Below are 27229 nucleotides of genomic sequence, written 5' to 3'. Positions count from 1 at the left end.
CAACTAGCGACTCACTAATAATTTTTAAAAATTACTTTAATACGAACAAAAACTCAAATAAAGAAATTCTTTTAATTTAAATAAAAACTTGATTTCGTAGTACTATTTCAATAAACTGATTTATTTCATCCAAATAAACTTTATTTAATTCAAATAAATCACTTTTCTGTGTGCAAGACACCGTAATTTTGTTCTTCTACATATTTTTTCCTAAATAAATCGTGAGATCCTCCACTTGTAGTATTTTTAATTGAATTAAATTTCACTCCACAATTTTTCCTCAACTTTTCTCTCCGTGCCGGCTGAAATGAACGCTTTTCAATCATCAATAATTAGAGATCGACAGAGTGAATTCAACCTTTTCGTACTTTAAAATGACATCTGACTGATTCAGGTGGTACACTGAGAGAAATATCGACAATATCACAAAACTAATTTCTTGCGTCAAATATCGTATCTCTTACGGACAAAATCTTGCGATAGTAATTCCGCATAATGAATCAGATCGTAAAAGAGTCCAGTCAAATGTTCACGACTTGAACACGAACACTCGGCGATAAGTGAGAATTTCTTGCCTCAAGAAATCGCTTATTTCGTGTCCCAAGATCAGAAAATTAGCAAAAAATACTTAAAACTTCGATTCAGTGAATCATTGATCGGAGACTTTCAATCGGGAGAACCTTTAAAGCAATAACTTATTTCCCTTCTCTCAAACTTACTTTGTCTCTCCAGAAATCTTATTTAATTACCAGAAAAGAATATGATTTTTTCATTCAGTATCATTCACCTTGTGCCCGAAGAGCTCCGATTTCTTGTGTGAAATCTACCATGAATTGATCGAATATGGCGATGTTCTCCACTCAAGAAATCATTTTTGTCATACGTCGATTTTTCTCTCAGTGTATAATTCGATCAGGAGATGTTGATGCTTTGAGAAGGTTCCTTTTACCTCACCTTCCGCTACGCGATCAGCAGTTAAAATATTAATCGTAAATAGCTGGAGTACAACGAGCAATAACAAAAAAAAATAATAAAAAAATTGTTCACAATAGGATAAGGGTGGAACACATGGAAAGACAGCTTGCTAATTTAACTGGTCTCGTGCAAAAGGCCCTAACCCACGCGCCACACACCAGTCCATCACCCAGGGACTACCTCCAAGTCCCAGCTGGACGTGATCCCTACGCGAGAAGTGCAGGTATACCTTAAAAAAAAATTATTTATCTTCACAATGCGATTATTAGAGAGATACTGTTCACTGCAAGATCAAAATCGATATAGATACTGTTCATTGACAGAAGCAGAACTAGCGTGAAGCTTAATCTGACTTTCATACAAGTTACTAACAATTAATAATGAATATTGGATATAAAAACGTATAATAATATTTTACTAATGAGGCGGGGACGCATCATCGTAGTGCACGCAACTGCCATAATACAGTGAGGAATTAGATTTGAATTTTTCATTTCTTTCATTTTAATTCATTTCATTTGTTGATTTATGTTAGATATGTACTCACGAAAACCACGCAAGTACGCTAATTTCGCATAGAAAACATGAATTTCTGTGATAGTTGGGCGGGGGTTAAGCAACATTTGTACAGCTTTTTGTCGGGGTCAGGAGTTCGAATTGAAGATTTCGTTTTGTATGAAAAAAATTGATTGAAAAACCTGGTATTTTTTTTTTAGAAATTAACGTTCAGTTAAAAAATCGATTTGTCGGTTTTCAATAGAAATTTTTATCAAGTGACGGTTTCACTGAAGTTTCAAAGAATTTTGCCATTAAAAATTCATAATTCGATGGAAAAAATCGGGGGAAACTGTAAATTTCAGTTCAATTTTCTATGGAAATTGATAGAAGTAGAAAAGTCGAGGAAATAGTTTCAAGAATTTTCAGTGAAATTGGAAATTTCAATTTCTAACAGTAATCCAACAGATCACTTGTGCCCAAAATTAGAATAAAAAATATACCAAAAGGAAACTTCACATATAAAAATAATTTATCCCCTTTTTTCAATCAAAATAAAAATTGTATAATTTTTAATAGAATTCCCTTCGGAATTCGACAGAATTTCTTGCAGAAAACCTCACCTTTTTCCATCAAATATTCTCATACGTATATTTACACATTCCCAGGAATGAATATAGAAGAAGATCTCTATTGGAGATCTACTTGCCTTTTTTGTTAATTTTTCCGTAAAATTTCTAAGCTGTTTAAATGAGTTGCTTAACTTCTGTCAAATAAAATCCTGGAACCCTGCTGTACAACTGCTTCGTTATTTCGACTAACGCACACCAGGCGCCGGGGATGAGTTCGACAAACACTCTAGCTCCAGCTCTGCCTCACTGCCAGGTGTGTCTCCCATCTCTAACTTTCTATATTCTTTCTAAATTAATGTTTCTTATAATTAATAATTTTCTACAAATTCATTTAAATTAATTTCCGCTGATAATTGCGCATTTTTCACCATACATTATTCCAAATTGCTTATCAACTGTCACTTATTCACATCATCATAAAGATTTTTCTTCTCCACCTGCCGTTACAGATGACTCCTACCTAAGGACTGACGTTAAGCCACCGAAATTAGGCAAAGGTGCGGATATCAAACATTCTGATTCTTCTTTTCATCAGTTTTTTTTTCACTTTCAGCACCGATTTTTGCATGCATTTCTCGTAAAGGCTTATGTCACTCAGCTGACATCAATGTTTTGTTCACTTGAAGTGATGGATGCGTTAATGATTTAAGCACAGTAAATTCATTAACATTTTTCGTTGAGTGTTCGTTATTTGTCGATTACCCGATGGAAATGTTCGAGAATATTTGAGGATTGTTATTGATGTATTGCAGACAAGTCGGTGTCGTTCGAAAAATCGGTTTCGTTCAGCGACGAGCCACCAGACATGAACTCACCAAAACAACACTCACCTCAACATGCAGGTAAACAACATTTTCATTAATAATTTTGTATGCACTATGATGTATCATGGCCCATTCAACGGTTATTAACATTTCCTTCACGTGGTACACTAATCATAGATGCCCATTACTAACAGATAAGACTTCATGCTTACATTTTTAATCTAACAATCCTGAACTTCTGAAAATGCTTACGCCCTAGCGGATACAAAGCCGACGAAACCAGCAATCAAGTCATCCACTTTGCCAAGGATGTCTTCGCAAGGTAATCACTCTCAACTGCTTTCGCAAACCAAATGATTCCACTCGGTGGACAACACTTTAACGAATCTCCATCAACGAGACGTGATGATTTCAGGAAAAAATTTTATTTGGATTTCAATTTCAGAACGTGATCGTCATAAACCTAATCTACCCCCTAAACCTGTAGCCCTTGCCGCTGGCGGCTACGTTTATCGAGATTTGGCCCTCACTCCTGAAATGTATAATCAACTGAGAGGTCTGCAGAAGAAGGCTAAGGACCTCCGCCAGGAAGTTCGCAATCTCAGGCGAATGTCGCAGGCGCAAGCCCACACTGTTAGAGAAACTATTAGGGACACTTTCATCACAATTCGGTGAGTTTGGAGTTGTCGTTTGCTGAGAGTTATGCACTCGAACAATCCATTTTCATGAAACTTGTTGAGTTATTGAGGAGATGGCGGATTCTTATTTATTATACATTTTTAGTCTATATTATATTGTTTCATATCATTCTTCTTCACTTTTTATCTCAATCTGAAGTGATCAACGTCCAGAGAAATGACGCGTTCGACTCCAAGAAAAATGTTGTTTTGAAACTTTTTCATTCATTTTGACAATATATTTGTGGGGAATCAATAAACATATGTATTTATTTCTATAAAAATGTTTTGATTATATGAAATTCATAATTAATGAATTGTTTATGTTCAAAAAAGTATATTATTGATTCAAATAAACCATTTTTGTTACATTAAGTCGCTCTTTCCTCTCAGCGTAATTGAATAAAACTGCAATTTTGAAATTCTCTTCATTGATGTATTGGTTATTATTTGCAGAGCAATGTTATTATCGGGAGGTGATGGGGCATGGGCTGCTGGGGACTCGGAAAAAGTAAGATTGAGCCGCGAAGAGGACCTCTACAAACAAGAAATGATAAGGCTGGAAAAAGATCTCACGTGAGTAATCAATGCTTCACAAAAAATGAAATTGAAATACGAAATATTCTACGAATTTCGTTTAATCAACAGCGAGCTAGAGAGTACGGTGGAGGAACTACGGGGAAATGTAATAAACCGGAAGACACGTGTCAACATGTCAGACGTTGAAAACATGGCGTTAATTCTGAGTAAATCCAGGTAGTAACGCGCGAAGAATTATAAAAACAAGAAAATTCATTGTTCATCCTAATGTTGATAAATTCACTGTTACAGTAAAACGGTAGCAGATCTCAAGGTGCGTTTTCCAAGCCTCCAGGAGGGTATGAAAGGCCTCCTGAGTTCCGAAATGGAGAAAGTAGTGCGGGAGGAGAAATTCCTCAAGGAAGAACCAGAACGACTTGAGTCTGCTCTTAAGCGATGCAAAAAACTTACTGGTACCCTCGTCACGCTCAAACGGTGAGAAAAATATTATGAATCAATAAAATGATTAGGAGTCATTGCCATTATTTCAACAGCAATGACTCCACACCCAGCGAATATCTAATTTGGAAGAATTGAAAATTTTTATTTACAATTTTTATGCTAATTTCGATAATATTTTTACTAGAGATGAATAAATTCATCTTGTTATTTCAATGAAAATGTTTTAATTGTATGAAATAGATTATTCATTAATTCCAAATACGAGACCATTACGTGTTGATGAATTCGTTTTCTTCACTTTTTAAACAATTATTTCATTTATGATTAATCAACTCTTTATTTGGATCAAATAACATTTGCTTATAGCTAAAAAGAAATATTCATTTTATATGAATAAGAGAACTTGTGGAAATCAACATCAAGTTAAAACATTGGAGTCTATAATTTGAACTCCAATAATCCCACACCAAGAGCGATAACTGATTTAGATGGATTACAACTTTTTATTCCGAAATTTTCCATCAATTTCCATTATATTTCTACGAGAAATAAATGAATTCACTTTTTTATTTCAGCGAAAATGATTCAATTACATACAATAGATTATTCATTAATTCCAAATACGAGACTATTACGAGTTGATGAATTCGTTCTCTTCGCTTTTCAAACAATTTGATTTCTAAACATTAGAATGAAAAAACATTATTACATTCTAAAAGCTATTTATTTCATAAGAAAATAACTAATCAAGTTCAAACCAAAAATAAAATTTCTCTCGATAATTTAAGCTTGGCCTCGGTGCAAGAGCAACGATTACCAAACGCAGTGAGCCTAGACTCCGAAGAAACACCACCAATAACCCCAACATCAGCCCAACACTCAAAGGTAACAGCAGGCCCGAAATAGTTAAATTGTTAATTACAAATAAAATCCCTCACTCTCCCGAATTCCCAAGAGCTGAAATTTCTTTCAATTGCACGAAACGGAATTCAACCTTCAACAAAATGCTTGAAACACATAGAATAGTCATTGTCATATCTGGTTATAATTTCTACCATTAAAATTCAACACAGGGTGCAAACGTCAGCACTGATGAATCAACATGTATTATTTACATTAATAATTTCTGTTGCCATGAAAATGCCGCTTTATTATTATGTTCGTCTTTTTAATACATTCATCATCGGGAATCTCATCAGGATAATTTCATTAATCATTGAATTTACGTTGTTCGAGCAGAGGAAGAAAGTTCCTGAGCTCAGTCAACTTCACAAATTTAACGACAAAAGTGAATGAAATTTGTGAATTTTACTGTAAACCATTTTACTCCCTTTTATCTTAGTAAAGGTTTATAGTAAAACATCCGGCGCATGCAAACGAGTGTCATAGAGGCGTGTAAAAATTATACCATTTCTCCGGTATATTTGCATATATATGCGTCAGAAAAATGGACATCTATGTGTGCAATTATATCACATCAAAGTATTTTTACATATATTATATTTATGTATAAATCATTTTATATTAAGAAATCTCTAACCATCATGTGCTTCATTATCGAAGATGATTACAAAATCAGCATGTGCGGTTACCCTTTTACATTCCATTACGCCTAACATTCGGATTTGGTGAAATGCTTCTGACTTTAAACTGCTTATGAAAATCATACGTTTGAAGAATATGATATGAAGTTGATCGAGTTATCGTCATTCTACCAGATCCGATGACATTGTTATCCGCACAATCCCCAGTATTACAACAAAATGCAACGTTTTCACGCATTCTTCATTACAAAAAATTCCAAGCGGAGAAGATGGCGGAAATTTTGTCTTGCTCATTATTTTTTTAACATGAAGAATAGAACATTTGGAAGAAAATCTGTAGCAAGACAGAATTATCGGTTATAATTTTCGATGACAGTTTCGTTTTAATTCCATTGAAAGAAATGTTTAACTCAAAGTTATGGCTACTATTACTGAAATGACTAATAAACTGAAGAATCGAGATTTTTTTCCACAAATTTAATGCTATTCGGACCAAAGTGAGTTTAGACAATAACAGATTAAATAGTTTTGCTATAATGCCTACAGACTGTTTAATATTTGTTAGCACAATTTGAGTTGAAAACTATATATTTATGTAAATTCAATGTGAATAATGAAATCTAATGTAAACCTTCCTAGATGGATAACTTGTAATTATTTGAAATTTCTGTTTAACAGCAGAACTGAAAGAAAAAATACAATCAACATCGTGTTTTTTTTTAAATTGTTCAGTGCTGGTTGACAATACGAAGAAATTCCTAGGAACTTGAATAATATTTTAGAATATCACATATATTTTTCTTGGTAGAATAATTACTCATTAGTTGATGCTTTGCTCGCATTTTATTAATCTGGAAACCTCCCTAGGATGACGTCTACAGTCATCACGTGAACAAGAAACCAATACTTCGTACCAATTGCACAATTGCCCCGATAGAGGAAGAAAAAGGCACTAATAAATAGATTTTTCCCATCACCCTTCGCTTAAGAACAAATAAAATGAATAAGTTCCACATCCACACCCTTTGCATTGTCATTTTATCATGATTATCCCCAGAATGGACATTGAAAGGGCAATCAGACCCCATTAGTTATCGTATAAATGTCGATTCTCAACTCCTGCAACATCTGTTATTTTATTTATCATAGATAAACCCCAGTTAAGCGCTCTCCCAGGAATACTGATTAAATGTTTGCTGTTACCCGATAGAATAGAATTAAACATTTAGCCGGCGATGTGACAAAACATTATGATTTAAATCCATTCGTGTCATCTGATTGTTTCCCTTATTTTTAGTGTGCCAAACAGCTCCAAATGTTTTGTCAAATCATTATGTGTTTAGTTGTAAATCCATTCACAAGGAAAATCTGTGTTTCGATATAAACCCTAGCAACATTGGTTGAACTGAAAAATAAATATTAATCATTGTTGCTACTGACACTTCCCCTGATGATAATCAATCAATGAGAGAAAATTCAACACATTAAATTAATGGAAATTCCCACAATTGACAATGAACATCACTCAGTCGGTGCAGTTTTATTGAATAAATAAATAGGAACAAAACACATGTGCGTCAAATAAAATTGAACATGATATTAAATTTTTATAGTATGGCTGGAAGTGGAGTACTAACTTCAAGGAGGCCATACAGACCAGTCACGAGTAATTTTTTTCTCATATTAATTCATTATAACTATTATTCTATACTGTTTTATATCTATATTTATATATTTTATCGTCGTTCAATATATTCATTCATTGAGTCATGTGCGAAATCATCCTTCATTCAGACGCCTCAAATTATTCTGCTTTGATACCAAGAATCATTAGTAATAAATTGCTCTATGGCATAATTAACAGCTTGAAGCAGAACGATTTGAAATAATTTCACCATCGATAAATATTTTTTTCGATTACACGTGTTACAGTCGTTTAAACATCATTTCAATTTAATTCGTGCTTGTTAAAGTACATTTCTTTTCAACTTTATATTTATTAAAAATATTTTATTATTCGGTTATTTTTCATTGCGAGTTATATATCACGCACTGCTGTTGAAAATTATCCTTCTTGTGTACATAAAATCATTTTTCAAATATGAACAATAAATTGTCACAGTTTGTTAGGTGTTTGTCATTGGGAGATACGTGAATGCAGAGAGTTTGCATTCTAACTGTTTTTTTTTTCATCTCCAGTACACTGAGAAGTCTTTATTACCATTATTTATATTAGTATTATTTTTCATTATTATGCAAGAGAGCATATCACAGATCGAGCGCTCGATTATCTTTCCTCAAACTTTGCAATCGCTATCTTCATTTCTCTCACGTTTCTTCTCGGCAACTGCAAACTTTTTCAACCATTCTTCAAACTTTCAAATGACGATTAGATTCACCAAATCGCTGAGATATTGTATTAATTTTTTTCGCGTGATTTATCAACTGCGCGAGAATATTTTTCTCACAAGACATACCCTCCAATCCTATAGTAAGGTGTCCCGATGTTCAAGGTTTACATTGGATTTCCTGAAGATAAAATAAATCAGAAGAACTGAAAAGCTGATAAATTTAGATAATCAATGATAAAAACATTTCTAATAACAATTGTAATTTGTCAATGCGTTGATGTCTGTCAAAAAAAAAAACAAAAACGAAACTATGTACTCCTCCTTCTCTTCTTATCCGTTTCGCATCTATTGTAATCTGGAATTATTAAAGACTAATAAAATTGGCATTGCTCGTTGCATCTGAAATGAACAACAAAATAGGTGGGTGACTGAAAGAAGTATTGTCGTTTGGCGGGAAAAGAGAATAATTGAGAAGCAAAATTCATCGGTGAAAACGGTGACATTTCTTTTTGCTACACCCTCTTTACAATAAACAACATGAATTATAAAACTGTAGAGTGATAGTGTAAACAAATAATCGATTTATTACTGAAGTAATTGATCCTCATATTTTTCATTGCGTTTTAAATTCGTATTATTTATTATATTTTAGCTTATTATGAATTATTGGTTTTTTAATCCTGATGTGTCTAATTTAGTATGTAACATTGGTAACTTCTTCACACCAGTAATTATCATCTCTCCTTTATTTATTCATTGAATTGTACTTTTACGTTTGTTTATTTCATTGTGTTTCATTCAGATTTGTTGAGTCTTCAACACATGAAACACTCTTCTTGCCAATACTATACTCCTGTTTTCTCTATAATCCCGTTACTACTGCCTTACTATAAGGATTGGACTGAAGGTTTTGTCTGTGTATTTTTTTTGTTGGCTTTTTTTTCGTTCACTTTTGTTTATATCATTCACAATCCTATTTTTGTGACTACGATTTTTACGCATGGGTGGGACAGCATGATGCACGAGTACCGGAATATTCATTTGCTGCGATGGATAAGGAATGAATAGAAAGCACTAGTGTGTTCAGTTGACTTTATTTCATCCTGTTGGTTTGTATATTTTGAGGCTTGTGATCTGAAATTGAGATTTTCAAATGGTTCAAATTGAGACTGTCAAAGGTTGGGGTTTTCAGAATTGTTGTTTGAGAAAAAATTCAAGTTGAGTTCCGAAAGACTTAACTTGAGACATTTCAGAGCGTTGACAATTTTCCCACCGACAATCCTTCCTACATCCATTATTCCCGACGTACAAAATAACCAGCAACAAATTTTCCGGAGGTTTCGCTCAAATTTCATCCTCTTCTGAAGCAATATCAAGTGCAAAAGAGAAAAAAGTAACTCAGAATTCATTGATAACATTTCATCACTTGTGCGTAAAGCGAAATTTTACGAAAAATCCTACTTTCCACACGCGGTGATGAAATATAGGGTGCGATAGTTGTGGGAAAAGTGGTCTTTGACACTTGGGAAGGTAGCACTCCCCTTGGGCGAGCGCTACGAACCTCCCAAGGTCAAAAAACATTTTTACGCACTCGTACAGAAGAATGATGTTTAACCCTAGTCCGGTCACCAAACGCGCCCTCGTGATTGGTCACCTCCGCGGGGATTCCCCGCCGTGTTATTTAGGCTTAGCTTTGCCGAATTCACTCTACACTACCCGGGCGCGTTTAGCGAGGTTCCGGCAACGTCGCGTCATGGGCAATTTCATTTAACATGAGAAAAAATAATTCAGAAATCTGTCAGAAATAATTTTTCTTTAGGAATTTTCGGGAATATGTTGTTCTAAAAATTACTACAATTTTTTTGACCCTTCAATTGACCAAGTGAATTTTTTTTCAATTTTTTCGGTGAGTCAGTCAATTGTAATTAATGAAAAACGACGCGCGACGGGGTTTCCCTTATTGAGTGACCAATCTAGGGTTAAGACCTTTGAAATCTGAAAATAAGGTAATATTTTTCGTGCCGTTCTTTCATCCGTTATTCTCTCGGATGTGTAAATACACTGGATTGACTGGTGACCGACGGAAATAAAAAACAGCCTAATACAAAAACAGCCGACATTCCTGTAATTTTGAGTTTTTATTTTTGTTTTTTTTTCTTTCTTTGCTTTTATGTTGACTAATACTGGACAGCAATCGGTGCCAAATGTAAAAGAGCCTCACACGAGTACTGACTTGTAACACGCACAGCATAAAAAATACTGTATATTTGCATAACGACCAGGTAACTATCTAACAAATTTTATTTTGTTGTTATTTAATCGTTTTTCTCCATCATATTGACATGACTGTTCGACATTGTTTTAATTGACAAGTTTATCAATCAATATGATGGATTGTTATTATTGGTATTGTTAATTTATTCAGTATTTCAAATGTCATGCATGTTTTATGCACTTCTTGGCATGAATAGATACTCAGAGTTGGTAGAGAAAATTGTACATGAAGTCTGGAGGGAAATAGAAGTCAGAAATTTTCGAAGTAATTAAATTTGATAGGTGATACTAGCGCTTTTGGTAGAAAATTTTATTGGAAATCTATTCTGTTGAAAATTCTATTGGGATTCTGGCGATTTTAGTACGAGTTCAATAACTTTTTGACGCGGATTTTATAGAGTTTTGATTTATAATTTTTTTAGTTGACAAGGGAAATTTTTATATACTGTTTTTATGCTACGTCTCGCATCGAGATTTCTGTAGAAGAAACTACCAGTAAGAATTGGATAGAAAAATAGAAAAATATTTGCGATTATTTTTTTTGTGAATATTTTTTATGAATATTAGAAAACAAGAAAATGAAGAATTCCGATAGAAATTTTCTTAGAAATCTATTGAAAACTCTGTTAGTTTGTTACTAACCTCTATTAAAAATTTACTAGTTTTCCCACGTCTCGTATAAAAAACTTCAAGAAAAAAAAAACTTGAAGGATTTTGTCCCTGAAATTTCTGTAGAAAAAAATGTGAACAGAATAGATTAAACAGAGAAATCAGAGAATACACAATTTTTTCTGTTGAATATTCTTTATGAACATTATAAAAAGCGCATCCAATGCGTGGACTATCCCACATTTTCAGACTGCATTTGAGAGAAAAAAATCGATACAATCTCCTCCGTTGATATATCTAAAAAATAAAAAAAAAGTAGAATTTCCTATCGAAAGCGCCAGAACCTCTTCAATATTTTCACCCACGACACTAGGTTTCATGTACGTATTTCGACCCCCCAATAACTAATCCCTCTGGCTGAATATCTTGAGCCGTCCCCTCCCTCCGCCAATCAATTAAAAAACAAACCCCCCAAAACAGTAAATCAACAATTTCGAAGGCTCCAAGATGTTCCGCCCGGAAGCCGAAGTCCCCTGCACCTTAAAATGAATGAACTAAAGAGCATAGGCAGCCCTCACCCCTGAGCCCTCACGAATATTGACATAAACCTTAATTGACAGACAACTGCCCCTGTGCCAGCGGAACGCACTGTCCTGGGGTCAGCGGGCGTCATCGGGGGAGGGTCCCACCCTGGTGAATCATCCGCCCCCCATCAGCAGCGTCCGGAGAACGCACTCGACGCTCTGCTAGACGAGCTCCAAACCTTCTCTCGGCCATCATCCCAACTATCCCAAGTGTCCACCACAAGTAACACGACAAATCATATTCCAAATCTCCTTGAAATCGGTAGATCCTCGTCGCAGATAGTTCAATCGAGCATTCGTCCCCCAAATATATCAGAGATCGGACGAAAGGGAAGTGTAGACTCGTCAGCAAGTTTGGCGATTATTCCGACAAGTACAACACTCCGTAGATTGCACTCGTACCCATCGAGTTCTGATACAGACACATCGCCACCGATAGCAAGACTACAGGTGTCGGACGGGACAGCAGCGGCGCCGCAGAAGCCTCCGGTACCGGAGCGAAATGCCGAGCTACTGCAACTGGCGACGGCTAGGCGAGTGCCTCCGCCACCGCCTCCTAGAACAAGCTCTAGATCGCCGCTCGCCAGTCCAACGAGTCCGCAATTGCCGCCGAGAAATCCAACAGGAACATTGAGAAGAGGTCGGCCCAACGCCAAGGACAGCGGAAAGCCGCCGATGGCGCTGCCTCCTGGAGCGGCTCCAGGCGGTCCCGATGATTCCGGACAGAATCAAACTCAGAACAACATACTCTCCACCTCGAACTCCAGCTCCTGCGAGAGCATCAACTCTCAGGAGGGCATGCAGAACAAGAAAGGGAGGCAGGAACAGCTGGAGCAACGTCATCAGGAGCTACTCAGGAAGCAGAAGGCTCTTCAGGAGCAGTACGCAAGGCTTCAGCAGCTCCAGAGAAACACCTCGGGACTCGCCACTGTACCACCAACTCCTCCTGATCTGCTCAAGAAAACTGGCTCTGAGAGCAATCTTCTCGCTAAAATGGGTCTGAGCATGAGCGCTGCCAATTCGGGGTCTCTAACGAGCCTCACAACTCCCAAGAATGACAAGGAAACGACGGTTAATGATAATCAGGGACAGACTACGGCTGTTGGCAATCAAACTACAACAAGTAAGATTTACGAAACTGATATTCTGTGACCGATAATCGAGACGTATTGGTCCTGTCAGCTTAAACATTTTAATGATCATTTCGTTTCAATGTCGGGAGTGCATTTTATTTCCTCATGAGGATGGCCTCATGCCCTTTTTGGTAGGGAATATGCGGAGAAGATTGGGCGAAGTGAGGGAAGTCTTTAAATCGTTATGAAGTTTCATATTATTAATCGTAATGGTAATTGGGTGGATTTTTTCTCACTCAGTAATTGTGGTAGCGAATTATCATGTTGCGATCTTCCAGGTAGAAGTGAAAATTTGTTGCTTTATGATATTATTGAGAACTGAGAATGTTTTTTGGGAATTTGAGGGGATTCAGTTTAATAGGAAATTCGAAGGCGTTGAAAATTTTTCGCTGAATTTTCCGGTAAGAGTTGTGAAATTTTTGGATAAGTCACATTTCCAGTGAAATTTCAAGGAATGTTGTCATTGATAGTTCATAATTTCATGCAAAAATGCGTGGGAACTGCAAATTTTACGGTAATTATTCCGGGAAAATCGGGAAATTCCCTGAAAATTTCTGGAATGCCGAGAATATATAAAGGAATTCCCTTATGGAAGAAACTTGAAATTCCATTGACTTTTTTTCTTTAAGGATATCCAAGGACTTTGGCTATTTTTTCTCTCAAATGCTTTTCTACTTTTGTAGTCGGACATCAGAGCTTTCATTTGAGCCCCATTTTGCAATGATTTTATTATCTAAACTTTAAACAACGAATGTTTAAAAAAATAATTATTCTGTGCAAAATCTTATTTAGATGATGCTGATATTCCTGATTTTTTTCACATTTTTCTCACACAATTTAATTGACAATTTTGATGATTGAAAATTATTCAATTGAATACATGGATATCCTTAAATCGAATTCAATGTCTTTTTCCGGAAAATTCAGTGAAATTTTTTCAACAGAGTAGGAAGATGGGTGAGGCCAGGCCATGCGCTACAAGAACATGTTGAGAATTATATTTGCAGGCGCATGGCAAGCAAAGTATCTACAATAGCTATTACAATCAAAGGGAGTTCGTTTGTAATACAAGTGACTAAATTCCATGGAACAGAGAGGAAAAAATTCCATATGAAAATCGAATTTATTAATTCTTTCATAAGACACTTTCTACTGAGCATTTATCATTTAAAAAATCCAAAAAGCTGCGGAATTTTTCAATCCAATGGGCGAAAACATGCACGAAAAAAATTAATAGAAAAACCTAGCGAAACCTAGACAATTGTATTGGATTTCTATTAAACTTTCTATTAGCTTTTGAAATCCTCAAATTTGCAGGTTTTTTGGATTCCATTTTTCCTTTCTCTTCATCAAGAAAACGAAACAAAAAAACTTGGAAAATTTGAGCCGACGAAATTCTACAGAAAATATCAATAGAATAAATTGCGTGAAAAAATCGAATTCTATTGAATTTTTCTATTAAAAATTTCCCCAGAATCGACTAAAAACTGATAGAAATCCACTTGTCTACCCAATAGAATTGAATTCTTCATCCGTGAAACTACTAGAATTTTCAACAGAAGTTCTATTAAATTCCACTGGAATTCCTCGCGAAAACCTAGATTTTTCAATAAATGATTATCACCCCAAAAACCTCCACCAACTCCTGCGGTAGCGCATCAGCTACTCCGACGAAAATAAAAATGAGCTTCGACTGAAAATACTCGAACCTTCATTAAAAAGCCCCCGTTATAACTCCATAAATTACTATCGATTCGTGCATACTACAAGAATCCAAAATGAAAAATCACGAGAGAAACAAACTCTAGACGAAAAGAAGAAAACTCATCCATCAATTATCTCTAACGTTAAATAACGAATTTAATCAGATAAGAAATACTTAATGATTGCTCGGTTTTGGCTGTTAAATTGTTAGATATATGTCACAATGGGGTCCAGCAGTGAATCACTGTCGAAAAAGCCCGCGTGACAAAGAGAACCCACTGGTAAATTTCACCACCAATTATATGTGTAATGCGTATTTGCCATTACGATTTAACAATCGTTATTCACGCATCGACGCATGGACTTAGTCTGATATTCCTCGTAATTAGTAGTTGTAATGCGACAAGAAAAATGTGAAATTTAAATCATCTATAAAGTATGAATGGAGTGTTTAGTGACACGCGAAAAACAATATTAAATTACCAATTCATATTAAAAACCCATAGACCGATAATTGCAGATAAAATCAATAAGTGTGAGTTATACGAATTACTGCGAGTGATAAAGTCTGATGAAATTCAATAAACTGTATCAACTAATATGAATGTTTTCGTGGGTCTTCTCACGCTCAAGTCTCACCAGCTTCCGAGGAGAGAAAAAATAATGAATAATTAATTGAAGTGATGTGTTAACTGCATTGCCACTATCCCCCCCTAAAATCATTTTCAGTAGCGAAAGGAATGACGAAAAACATTGTTACGAAGAGAGTATGAATAGCATTCTCCTCTCATCCATCAATTCCCAATTATCACCGATCACTCAAGCATTTCGATACGAAAGCCAGTCACATCGACGTGAATGTAATGAGTATCCACACAACTATCTACATATATAGACATAAATAATATAATATGCACGTATAATAATGAAGGAAGTCAAGGAATAAAACGAGTATGTATTGCAATCGCAACAGGATGCCACAATGAATTAGTGAATTTTTTCAAAAGAAAATATAGATTTAACGCGAGAAATAGATTTCAATGCGCCACTATTGAAGACACTTCACTCGATAGAATAATCCCATCAGACAACGAGAGAGAGAGGGAGAGAGAGAGAGAGAGAGTAATGAAAGGAAAATCAGATAAATGTGCCAACTCTAGAGTAATAATTCCACCACTTCAGCTAGACATTTGCTTTCCAGAGCCGACAAATTGAAATTTTTTTTCTGCCACGGGAACAATTAAGCAATAATACAATCAATCGTTAATTTACCAATCACTTGCATATCTCTCGAACTCATCGATTTTGTATAAATGTTCAATCATTTAACAAATAAAATCATAAATGGCGATCATTCTAAATGTGGGTCTGATGAATTCTTCAGTAGAATCGAAGAAATTGCTCAAGAATAATGTTGAATAAATGAAGTGAATAAATTCAGCCTTCACATCCAGTATTAATCAATACTTATCATAGTGACTATGAAAAATTATCCCGATCTCTTCGATTTGTTTTTTTCAGAAATAGCATCTATGCCATGACAATTAAGTGTAGATATTCAAGTAAAGAGACTAAGGGCACGTAATTCATGGAGTGACAATTATAATTTATACAAAAATAATCAGATATTTCATCAAGTAATTAGTGATATCTCTTGACTAATTAGATTTTCATAAATCGGTTTTTGTACACTTTGAGGATCAATAGGGTGTAGGGAAAAATAGATTGACATTTGTTATCGCACAATTTCGTTATGTCGAGAGGCCTAATAATTTTAAATGTTTTAATCATCCCTTCCGTTGCAATGCACAAATTATAATCACTAGGAGGTGAAAAATAATGATAAACGTAAATACTCTTTGATTCAACGCAGAAGTCATTACCGTTAATGAAGTATTTGAAACGTATTTAATGAAATAAAGTACATGAAAATTTGTACAAATCTTGCATGATTTATTGGCTCTGTTAGACGAAATTATTTCATGTCAGTATTGTGGGGAATATTGTCCTGATGAATAATCAAATTCATTAATTGATTATGGATACTCGTAGTATCGCGCTTACAACGGTAGATAAACAAACAAGGAGTAATGATTTTTTTTTCACGTTTTGCCATTTGGAGATACAATAAATGGATATGAAATTGGGACACTAGTGTAATATTCTATTCTGAACGGTAATGTATGCCAAATTGAATTGAATTGTTACATTTGTAAATGTTTGTAAGTAATATATAGTTATAATAAAATAATCGACTATTAATTTATGAAGTGGAAATCCATGAATGAGAGAGAATACCTTTGAGAACAACGAATAAAGCACAAAATATCGTATTATTTTAGCATAAAATTATTTAATTTTTTTGGGTGAAGAGACATGCTTTTAATTAATAGGAAATCAATTTTTTTCTTCCGAATGGAAGCTTTATTCAGATGGTGTATGTATGTAGTACATACCAACTAAAATTTAATTTTTCATACAGATTCGAAAAAATTGATATTTTTCCAAAAATCGATTTTTCTACGATCACTCAAAAAATTGTCATCAAAATGAAATTAGTCATGGCTGAAAAAATTGATAACAGTACCCTCTTGATTCTAGAGAATAACGAATGAACCGCCAGATGCCACAGAAATTAAGGATAAAATTCCTTCATTCTTTGGAGAGAATTATTCAAAATAAAAACAAAATCAAATCTATTTTTTATCATGATTTTATTCTTTAATAATACAATTTCACTGAATATTATCAATATTATGGAATCAATCTAACCCATGGGCTTTCTTCACACCCTCTGCAACAATTTGCCTTGTTTTCACAAGCTCTTTGTATGCATTTATTGCAGAAGTTAATTTTCCTTTCGTCGCTGAATCGGAGTCGACGTATTTTTGGATGACATCCATGTGGTTTTCTGTTTCTGAAATTTCTTCAGATTGAGGCGTCTGATGGATCCTGTGGAATAATTTGACGAGAAGGGCTGCATCCTCGATGAATTCTCTCGTGATATTCTCGTAGAGGAGATTGTCAATATTTTTCGTCAGAACTAAATGGAATAGAAAAGGCCCATAGTGTCTAGTAGATCGCAGTTTATCGTATTCATTTTCAGAATCCACTGTGTTGTAGACGAGTTTGACGATCCGTTGGTATTCAGTATCATCTGGCTCGAACTGAATGCAGGCACGGTCCAGGATGAATTCGTAGTCTTTGCGTTTCAGGATTTCCTTGAAAGGAGAAATGATTATTTATTTATGATGCATCCTGCATTATGAATAAATAAATAAACAAATAAATGAACAGTTAAGACTGACAGAGGAATGAATAAGCTCTCAAGCACGTCTTGTTTGGCCCAAAAAAATCGCATGTTAAGAATTACAAAAAAATCAAATCTGGTGCTGAATTTAGTGCCTTCAAGGCTGTCTTGAGATGAAAATATGCCTTTGATTTCGAATGGAAGTTTTGAAATCGCTCAAATGTAAGTATTTTCATGAATATAAACTTTGATAAACTATATTAATTGGCATCCTTTAAAATTCAATTTTTCATGCAGATTCGAAAAAAATAATATTTTTCCGAAAATCGATTTTTCCACGATCACTCAAAAAATTGGCAGAATGGAATTAATCATGACTCAAGAAATGGATAGCAATACCCTCTTAATTCTATCAAAATGTGATGGGGGTCGCAGAATTTATTGTTTAATTAGAGCACATTGTTTATGCAATTCGAAAGAGAAAATCGGTTTTTTCATGATTACTGAATGAATCATCAGTAATGACAATTAAATCAGGGCTTGAAAAGTATATTTCAGTGGCTTCTTCTCTAGAATTATTTGACAGAACGAAATAATACACAATATTTTGATGACACTTCAATTGATGATAGTACTGTGACATGAAAAAATAGAAGAGAATAGTGAAATAAGAATTAAAAAAAGAGAACCCATTTGGAAAAAAATGGCTAATTTATTTGCACCAATAACTATACTCATAAAAAAAAATGCAATTGTGTTCCCTCAATTACCTGAAGATGATCATCTTGGAACATTTTCGGTGTGAAAATTTCCCTCCCCTCCATTGGGAAGTAAATTTGATTCATCCTGAATCTCTCTTCCCAATTAGCTTTCCTTAACGTGCCATCTAGCTCTCTGACAACAATCAAACGATTGACATCACTCACTCCATAAGTAATATCAGTGAAAACGTATTTAGACTCCTCGCTCCCCTGAATTGCAGGATCTTTCGACAAAATGTCTGTGATAGGCTCTCGTTCCTTCACAACTGGGGGCATTTGCAGCCTCTCTTCGAGATTCTGCTGGGCTTTTTTCAGAGACTCCTGGAGCTCTTCATTCGTCATGAATTTATACGTTGGGTCTTTAATTTTGTGGCCATCCTTGCGGGTTCTGAAGACTCTCTTTGGATCTGGACGTGTGAGGGTTCTCAGGAGCTTCTGGATTTGTTCGTTGAAGAATAAAGGAGCTGGATCTTCTTCTACAATTAATCAAAAATCGTTATTTTCAATAATTCTCCAGAGGGAAAACTAATAAATAGGAGACGATAGGTAAAAGGAACCCTCTAAATCATAAATATCTCGTGAATAAATGGTACGATTTCAATGAGCCAAGTGTCATTTTGAAGCTCGAAAAATGCCTTCAAAATGAATAAAAAATCCTGCGATTTCACTCTACCGATCTCGAATGAAAAATAATTAAACACGGCGGAAAATACCAGAACAGCAGAGTGAGGTCAGGTGCACTTTATTATAGCGTCAATATCTCCTGACCAAATGATCCGGTTTGAATGAATCTAGGCTCATTTTACAGCTCAAAAAAATATCTTTGAAATGAATAAAAAATTGTTTAATTTCACTCAGCCAATCTCGAGATACGTACATTTAAAATCGCCCATATACAAAGGAACATAACCTAGGAAAAACAGAGCTTTTGTTCTTCAACAATTAACAGTAATTATTGATTCACCTGCTTTCGTGGCTGCTGAACTGAACCAACGGGTCCTCCCAGCATTCATAAATCTACACTTTCGTAGAATCACCGGCGAATTTCGTGAAAACATTGTCGAGAGCTCCCTTCACGAAATTTGGAGCAAATTACACACTCACACACCGTCCAGCCCACACATGGTTCAGTCCATGTGTCGCCTCCCTCAAGGCATGAGCGCAGTATAACCTAGAAAATTGTCGTCATGAATAACAAAGTGAATAATGAACAAGTTAATGAAGACGATGATGATTCTGCTCGAGAGAATGATTCGGAAAAAACGCCAGAGGGTGAGAAAGAAGAAATTCTCCCAGGATTTTCCAGTTTCGATGACTTTGTCAAGGTGAGACTGCCAGGATTTTTATGCACCTGGGTTGCAACGTGCAACAATAGCCATGTCTTTTTATCATTATCACCTAGAAATAATTTGAGAAGGATAATAATCAAATCACCTGTGCAGCATTTTTGTTAATTTTTTCGTTGATAATGTAGGAGAGGGTGGGGCAACGTGGATATTTTTTACTTCTCTTTCAATGTTCATCATTTAGGAACAAAGGGATCAATTAATTTATTAGTTGAGTGAGTCTAGGCGCAGTCGAAAGGGGAAGAATTGTATCTTCCAGAGAAAAAATAATTTTTCCATTTTATTATCAATTCAGTGAGATCGAAAGAAACTTTGTTAGAATTTTCAAATATTCCACTATTTTTATAATTGCATAATTATTGAGTATTCATTTTCATGGTTTTTAGATATTTTATAAAAGAGAAAACTAAATACAAATTTTCTCTTCGAAGAGATTTGGCTGCCATTCCTTGAACGTTCTCTAAAAAATTCTATTGAATTTCTATTAGAACTCTATGAAAATTGAAGTTCTGTTAGAATGGCACAGCTTGACATTGTATTTTCTAGAAAAAGTGCAACAGATGTTAATTTTGGTTAACAACTAATACAATTGCGTTTTTTAAATGAAAACTCTTGCAAAATTCATGAACTTTCCAAGATCTTTTCTTTCCATTTTGCATCGAAAAACAAGAAAATACTGCGAAACAGAACTTGAAAATTTTCTACCCAAGGAATTCTACATAAAAAATCTCCCGAGAATAATTCATATAAAGAATCGAAATCCCTTCACTTTTCCTATGAAATACTCTGTCAAAAAATCGCACGTCACTTGCACAATAACAAAATCGACGCAAGAATGAAGAGAATTACTGATAGAATCTCAATACAATTTTTACAGAGTCTCAAAAAAAAATTAAATTTAGAATCCATATCGTTTTCTCATCATTTCCGAAACAATTCCCCTAAAATCCGGTCAAAAATACCCACAATTTTCTCCCAACTTGTTCCCCCGACCTCTCTAAAAGCTAAACCCCTTCCAGACAGGCTTCACAGTTCTCAAAGCGGGAATAAAAGCGGCGAACAGTCTCCCAACGGGTGAAAATTTCACCTACTACTCGTGCTTCCCCACCTTCAGAAACATTCGCCACGAGGAGATAAAAAAGCTCCTCACCTCAATGCAATGCATAGTAGAATGCACAGGTGCATCGGGTAGCATGAAACGAGGCGACCAAGAAGAGAAATTCGAGCTTCTAACAGAAGCCAACGACCTCCTCCTGGACCGCGCGACAGCCTGCATGGACAAAGAGGCAGGCGTGTCAAAAGAGCCTAACGTGCAATTGATAACAACCCAAACAAAGCAGACAAACTACGGCTCATGGAACACCTCAGTAATCCAATCGACCTCGAGCAATCCGCAGGAGCCACTGAGCAGTGCCCAGGGAATTCGTCTGCTGGCAGCCAAGAACATCCACAGACCCCAGCTATCCTTCAAAGACAAAATCGACAACAGCGCGAAGCCCTGGGAGCCCAGAATAAAAGACAAACCAAACGCCCTAAAACCCCTGTCAATCCACCTGATCGACACCGAAGAGGGTCTAGCCTACAGTCACCCCTACGAGTGGGAGCTGGACAAACTCACCTACCAGGACCACCAATTGACCCCAAGAACCCCCATAAAATACCGCCCCCTGTCCGAAACCCCCTTAATCGTGATAGAAAAGCCCCAAGACCTGAAGATTCTCCTGAACGACCTCCGAAATTACGAGGAAATATCAGTGGACCTTGAGCACCACTCCTACAGGACCTTCCAGGGAATCACCTGCCTCATGCAGATATCCACGAGAGACACAGACTACCTGATAGACACCCTCTCCCTGCGCTCAGACCTCCACGCGCTGAACGAGATCTTCACGAAGCCCTCAGTCTTAAAAGTCTTTCACGGAGCAGACAGCGACATTCAGTGGCTGCAGAGGGACCTCTCCCTGTACATCGTCAACATGTTCGACACCCACCAAGCCGCCAAGCACCTGAACCTCCCCTACCTGAGCCTGGCTTATCTGCTGAAGACCCACTGCAACATCGACCCGAATAAGCACTTTCAGCTGGCTGACTGGAGGATTCGACCGCTGCCAGAGGAGCTGATGAAATACGCCAGAGAGGACACCCACTACCTCCTGTACATCAAGGATATCCTCACGAATGCACTGATAGAAGCTGCCAACGGCCAGGCCAACATCCTGAGGGCTGTCTACGACAGATCCAACGAGATTTGCAAGAGAATATACAGAAAGCCGGTGTGTTTGGAGGACAGCCACATGAGTATTTATCGTAAGAGCCAGAAGATGTTCAACAATCGTCAGCTTCATGCTCTGAAGGAGCTGTACTCGTGGAGGGACGAGACAGCTCGGCAAGAGGACGACAGCTATGGCTATGTCCTGCCGAATCACATGCTGTTGAACATCGCTGAGACACTACCCAGGGAGATGCAGGGAATTCTCGCCTGCTGCAATCCCATTCCTCCACTTGTGCGGCAGAATCTACTGAAATTGCACAAGTTAATTCTGAGGGCGAGGGAGCAGCCCCTGATAAAACCGGTTTTGCTGGAGCAGGACATGAGGCAGAGGCTGGCACAGAGGCATCAGGTGGAGACGGACGTGTGGATGCTGTCGCCACACGACATGAGTAATAACGAGGTGCAGGCCAATCTTCCTTGTTTGCTCGATGCCAATGGGGTGAGGAGTTTTGGGGAGACGGATTTGGAGGCTCGCCCCAAGGTGACCATCTTCGAGGATGAGGAGAGGCTGGGGGATGGGGGACTTGGCGAGAGGTTGAGGAGGACGAAGACCCTGTTTGTGAGCCCTTTCGAGAGGTACAAACGAGTGCTGCCGATGGTTGCTGCGCAGGAGGCGAGGGACTTGGCTAGGGAGGAGAGGGAGAGGGAGGAGAGGGCGGCTGCTGAAAAGGTATGAGTTGCTCAGGGGAGGGGGGTTAAAAGGACACTTTTGACTTTTTTAAAATGGTCAGGACGGGGTGAAATGTTGATGTAATTTAATTTTTGTTTTCAATACAAACAACTATTCTTTTCCTTTGTGATGAGCTTGAACTGAGCGCAATTAGTAAATTTGTTTCTGAGTTATGAATAATTTTAAAAAAGTCTAATGCGTACATTTTACCCCGTCCTTCCTGTCGATTTTTAGGGCTTTAGTCGTTACAACCGCGTGATTTTTAATTTCATTTGAAAGATGTTTACGCGTTGAAATGGAGAAATTGCCGAGGGAAACAGAAGTCATTTATAAGATAATGTAGCATCATCATAAAATGCAATCATGCAGTTTAAACTCATTTCGTCCGAAAAATCGTTAGTCAATTCTTGTAAGAATTCTATCTGTTTTAATGCTTTGGGGAATCTGGTGAAAAATTTCTGAGGACATTAATCAAAACATCTGTTTTATATATATTTAAATACACAAAATTAATTACTCGAAGGGTTTAATTACTCTCCAATATTGGTTTTCAATTTCGTAATTAAATTACTTCACTCAACTTTCGTCATTTATAACAATTTTAATATTAATTTCATCCATTTCCAAAGGCACAAAATGAAGAGACTCAGCAGAGTATCGACAGGGTTCGCCAACACTTTCTCGAAGTCACGAGAGACCACAGGGAAGATTTTGATGGCGGGAGGGAGCAAGAGGAGAGAGAGCCTCTCAGTAATATGCCAAGGGGTAAGAAGAGGAAACGTGAGTCCGAGGTCGATGACGACGTTGAAAGTGTTAACAAAAAGTTTGACGTATCTACGCCGAAGCCCGCGAGGGACTCCACACTCGCTGATACGTTTAAGGGCAGGAGGATTCAGAATGAAGAGGACGAAGTGGATTCACGAATGGACGATAAGAGGAAGCCAGAGGGAAGGGTACTCAAAAGTGTGCGTGTTTATTCGGGGTCAGCGTAAGTATTTTTAATATTTACAGATTTTCAATACAATTGACTCCTCCACTTGGGAAAAAGTTTGATAGTTTTTTGTTAAATTTCTACTGGAATTCGTTTGAAATTTTATTTCTTCATCGAGTGAAATTTTATTTTGATTCAGTGGATTTTAATTTTTCTATTAAGATTTTTGGGCATAAGTTTTTTATAGTTGTTCCTCTGTAGTTTCGCTGACTCTCATTACAAAATCCAAAAAAAATCAACTCGAATAGAATTGATTAGGAAGAGCGAAAGTTTTTTTTTAAATTCCTCAAATTTTTTATTTCCAATTTTCTGTTAGAAAATTGCAAACAATAAAATGCAACAAATACCACATGAGTACGAAGGCTTGATGAAACATTTGATATGGACATATTTTTTAATGATGATGACTGAATTACTGATGAATAATTTTTTTTTGTCATGTGCCTAAACTGACCTCAATTGATAAATCTGTCCCGGAGTTATGAATGTTTAAAATCATTTGATTTTAAACATTTGATTTTAAACAAATGAGGGAGAAAGTGTTCATTTTACCCCATCCTTCCATAAATATGGACTTTCGCATTAATGTTAATTTCTTTTTCATGTGATGCCAGGGACAAGACGAAAGTTCAGAAGCTTAAGAACAGGAAAGAATTGACGCAGAAGGGAATGCTACCCAATCCGAATTTCGACTACAAAGCGGTGGATTTCAGTAGCTTCCAGGGTGGAAGTAAAAACGATTTAGCCAAAACGACGGTCTTTCAACAGAAACAGGTATTTACTTGTGTAATATTCACAAGGGGATAATCTCTAATGAAATGTTCGAGGTGATTATCCCTTCAACTCATTTAATTACCTGATTTATTCATTTACTCATAAATTCGTTATCTCTTGCAGTTCAAAGACAAAATCACGAAAGGAAAAAAGAAGAAGAAGCAAAAACTCGGTATATGAAAATTAAACCCAAAAATTTAATTGAAATACCCAACGAAGGAGAGAGTACACAATTTGTTCAGATAAATTTTTCAAGTTTGATAATGTGAATATTCAATAAATACCATTTTTCTTCTATTATTAGTCTGCCTTATTCATTCCGAACAATTGCACGTGGGAAAAATCATCAAGAAAGTGTTCAAAAAATATTGAGCAGAATTATGTGGGACTACCAGATAATTTAAAAGACTGTTTAAATGGAGGCAACTGCTATCCGAAAATCGAGGAATTTCTTGAAGAAACCAAACTCATAAATAAGATCTGAAACAGTTATTGTATTCTCATGAATATATCTTCATCTGTATATTTATTTTAATTTTCTTTCTTTTCCTTTTCTTCTATCTCTTATATACTTATACTGTATTATATTGCAATTTATTTATCTTTTCGTTCTTTTGTAAATAGTCGCCAATGATCGCGTTGTCGATGCCACTGGAAATAAATTAATTTTGTGAAAATCCAATGGAATTTTCAAGGGAATTCGCTAGGTTTTTCTACAATAAATCATTTTCTGTACTTGATTGAATCACAATAAATCATTTTTCTGGTGTAGTAGTCGAGTAAGAGGAATCCAAATCGATTCAATGTCACAGCTCACATGGACATCGCTCTCCGAAGTGTTAGAGCAATGTTTTCACAACATCCGCGATTAGGGTCTAAGAGTCACGCCTTATCAACAGTTTTTTTCTCAAATTCCTACGTCCAGTACCTTTCGAGACTTCTTCAAAAGTCAACACAATCTCAGTCGACGAAACGAATTCCATCGAGGATGATCTACTCTAGGGGTGCAACCCTTGTCCTGTGGTTCATCGATTTTTCGTGTCATCTATCATCGAGTCTGATTATTCCTCGCAATTCGTCGCTAACTCACGAGTTCATCGGCGGAAAAAATGGAAATTTTATCGCGTATAAGTGGCCGAATGGCTCGAATATAATTTGGTATCCTGAGAGAAGCCTTAATCCACGGCTCAGTGGGACAGTTGATTGTTTCGGTATTGGGGATGTGGCAGCCACTGGCTTAGAGTGGTTTTTCAAGAAGAATAATTCAAACTCTGTGGATGTTCGGTTCTTTTTGTCTTCGAGCAGACATCCCCAACGCGTGGAAGTGCTTGTGGGAAAACAATTCGGACTGGAATGGACGGATTTTTTGATCCAACGGAGAACTGTTATCATTGTTCATGGATTTTTGTCCCATGGACAGGAGGACTGGATCCATGAAATGGAGGAAGCATTTCGCGTGTGGGTAAGATGATTCTGAATTTGATCCGTTGGTGACTCCTGAGGGTGAATATTTTTATGTCTATTGCATTACGAAATAAAGGGGGATGTGAACGTTGTCGTTGTTGACTGGAGTGCTCATGGAAATACCTGGAATTACTATAAGGCTGCGGTCAATGCACGAATTGTGGGCCATCAAATATCAAGGTATCAATCATTTATTCTGGGGAATTATCATTGACTTTGGGGGGTTCTCGAACACTTTTTCCCTGGAAAATTCCCCGGTAAATAATTCCCCCGATTTCTTTTTATGTAACAATTGTCTGAGGAAGCGTTATCCTCTCAATTTTCCGTTAACGAGATCGAAGGCGCGCTCCGCGCGCCTATCACTATGATTGATCTTATATGATTCAATTGAGGATCAACACATGTTCTGTTGGAAATGATGGTGGTATCGAAGATCAGAAAATAATTCAATGTCAATTTACCAAAACCATGAATATCTCGGATACTAAATACGATCAAGTCGGTTCCTTTTATACAGACGTATAAATATATATATATTCGAGTTATTGGGGAGGATCTTTAGTTATTTTTGTTACTTTAAAACTTGATCGAATGTTGATACATTGAATAAATTTCCATTTCTGTTTTTTGCGCTTATATTGCGTGATTTTTTATTTATAAAAATTCCTTCAGGGAATTTTCCGCCCAGGACATTGATACTAGAGTAAAAATTCGGTAGGCAGTATCTCTGAAAATTCCAGTATTATTCTAATAGGTTTCTATCGCATATTGTCAACAAAACCCGTGAATCGGCACCTGATGAAGTATCGTGGGGGCCCATTCACATGGTGGGGCACAGTCTGGGCGCTCACATATGCGGTATTACTGCCAATTATTTTAAGAGGCTCCCGACCTCATGGAGAATCCAAAGAATTACAGGGCTCGATCCGGCGCAACCTTGTTTCAAATTCAGCGATTTATCTCTCAACCAGAGTCATG

The 27229-nt window shown here is 36.5% G+C and overlaps 3 protein-coding genes across 4 annotated transcripts in view; 2 read left to right on the top strand and 1 right to left on the bottom strand.

Annotated features, from left to right (window-relative positions):
- The window catches only part of LOC107041006, a 93005-nt gene extending 79325 nt beyond the window's left edge, over positions 1 to 13680 (top strand). Inside the window, exons 12-22 of the mRNA XM_015261358.2 lie at positions 1053 to 1198; positions 2302 to 2355; positions 2525 to 2599; positions 2855 to 2944; positions 3126 to 3188; positions 3312 to 3537; positions 4000 to 4119; positions 4192 to 4299; positions 4375 to 4557; positions 5313 to 5409; positions 11923 to 13680. Coding sequence (XP_015116844.1) covers positions 1053 to 1198; positions 2302 to 2355; positions 2525 to 2599; positions 2855 to 2944; positions 3126 to 3188; positions 3312 to 3537; positions 4000 to 4119; positions 4192 to 4299; positions 4375 to 4557; positions 5313 to 5409; positions 11923 to 13038 — 2278 coding nt within the window. The 3' untranslated portion in view covers positions 13039 to 13680. The remainder of the gene's footprint in view (positions 1 to 1052; positions 1199 to 2301; positions 2356 to 2524; positions 2600 to 2854; positions 2945 to 3125; positions 3189 to 3311; positions 3538 to 3999; positions 4120 to 4191; positions 4300 to 4374; positions 4558 to 5312; positions 5410 to 11922) is intronic.
- A 3738-nt stretch (positions 13681 to 17418) lies between these two features.
- LOC107041023 (28S ribosomal protein S22, mitochondrial) lies at positions 17419 to 19899 on the bottom strand. Its single transcript, XM_015261376.2, has 3 exons — positions 19699 to 19899; positions 18744 to 19210; positions 17419 to 17944 (listed from the first exon to the last, which is right to left on the bottom strand). The coding sequence occupies exons 1-3, from the start codon at positions 19790 to 19792 to the stop codon at positions 17486 to 17488; spliced, it is 1020 nt and encodes a 339-aa protein (XP_015116862.1). The 5' UTR covers positions 19793 to 19899; the 3' UTR covers positions 17419 to 17485.
- LOC107041017 (exosome component 10) lies at positions 19856 to 25234 on the top strand. 2 transcript variants are annotated; one of them, XM_015261370.2, is made up of 6 exons: positions 19856 to 20059; positions 21100 to 23022; positions 23652 to 24010; positions 24628 to 24787; positions 24911 to 25012; positions 25092 to 25234. In XM_015261370.2, the coding sequence occupies exons 1-5, from the start codon at positions 19922 to 19924 to the stop codon at positions 24965 to 24967; spliced, it is 2637 nt and encodes an 878-aa protein (XP_015116856.1). In that variant the 5' UTR covers positions 19856 to 19921; the 3' UTR covers positions 24968 to 25012; positions 25092 to 25234. The 2 variants fall into 2 exon arrangements, with proteins under 2 accessions (XP_015116856.1, XP_015116855.1); XM_015261369.2 differs by lacking the exon at positions 25092 to 25234 and having other exon boundaries at positions 24911 to 25076.
- The last annotated feature ends 1995 nt before the right edge of the window (positions 25235 to 27229 follow it).

This window comes from Diachasma alloeum, unplaced genomic scaffold (assembly GCF_001412515.2).
Source record: "Diachasma alloeum isolate Michigan unplaced genomic scaffold, Dall2.0 Dall_scaffold_00354, whole genome shotgun sequence".
Classification (NCBI taxonomy): Eukaryota; Metazoa; Arthropoda; class Insecta; order Hymenoptera; family Braconidae; genus Diachasma; species Diachasma alloeum.
Note: the sequence above shows the minus strand (reverse complement) of the source record. Positions and strands in the feature narration are given on the sequence as shown.

Coding starts and splice junctions, on each gene's coding strand:
- LOC107041017 (XM_015261370.2), top strand. CDS start 19,922: ATGAATAACAAAGTGAATAATGAACAAGTTAATGAAGACGATGATGAT. Junction 23,023..23,651: donor AGAGGGCGGCTGCTGAAAAG/GTATGAGTTGCT, acceptor CCATTTCCAAAG/GCACAAAATGAAGAGACTCA. Junction 24,788..24,910: donor CGGTCTTTCAACAGAAACAG/GTATTTACTTGT, acceptor TATCTCTTGCAG/TTCAAAGACAAAATCACGAA.
- LOC107041023 (XM_015261376.2), bottom strand. CDS start 19,792: ATGTTTTCACGAAATTCGCCGGTGATTCTACGAAAGTGTAGATTTATG. Junction 19,211..19,698: donor TTCAGCAGCCACGAAAGCAG/GTGAATCAATAA, acceptor GATTAATTGTAG/AAGAAGATCCAGCTCCTTTA. Junction 17,945..18,743: donor TCCAAGATGATCATCTTCAG/GTAATTGAGGGA, acceptor TCTCCTTTCAAG/GAAATCCTGAAACGCAAAGA.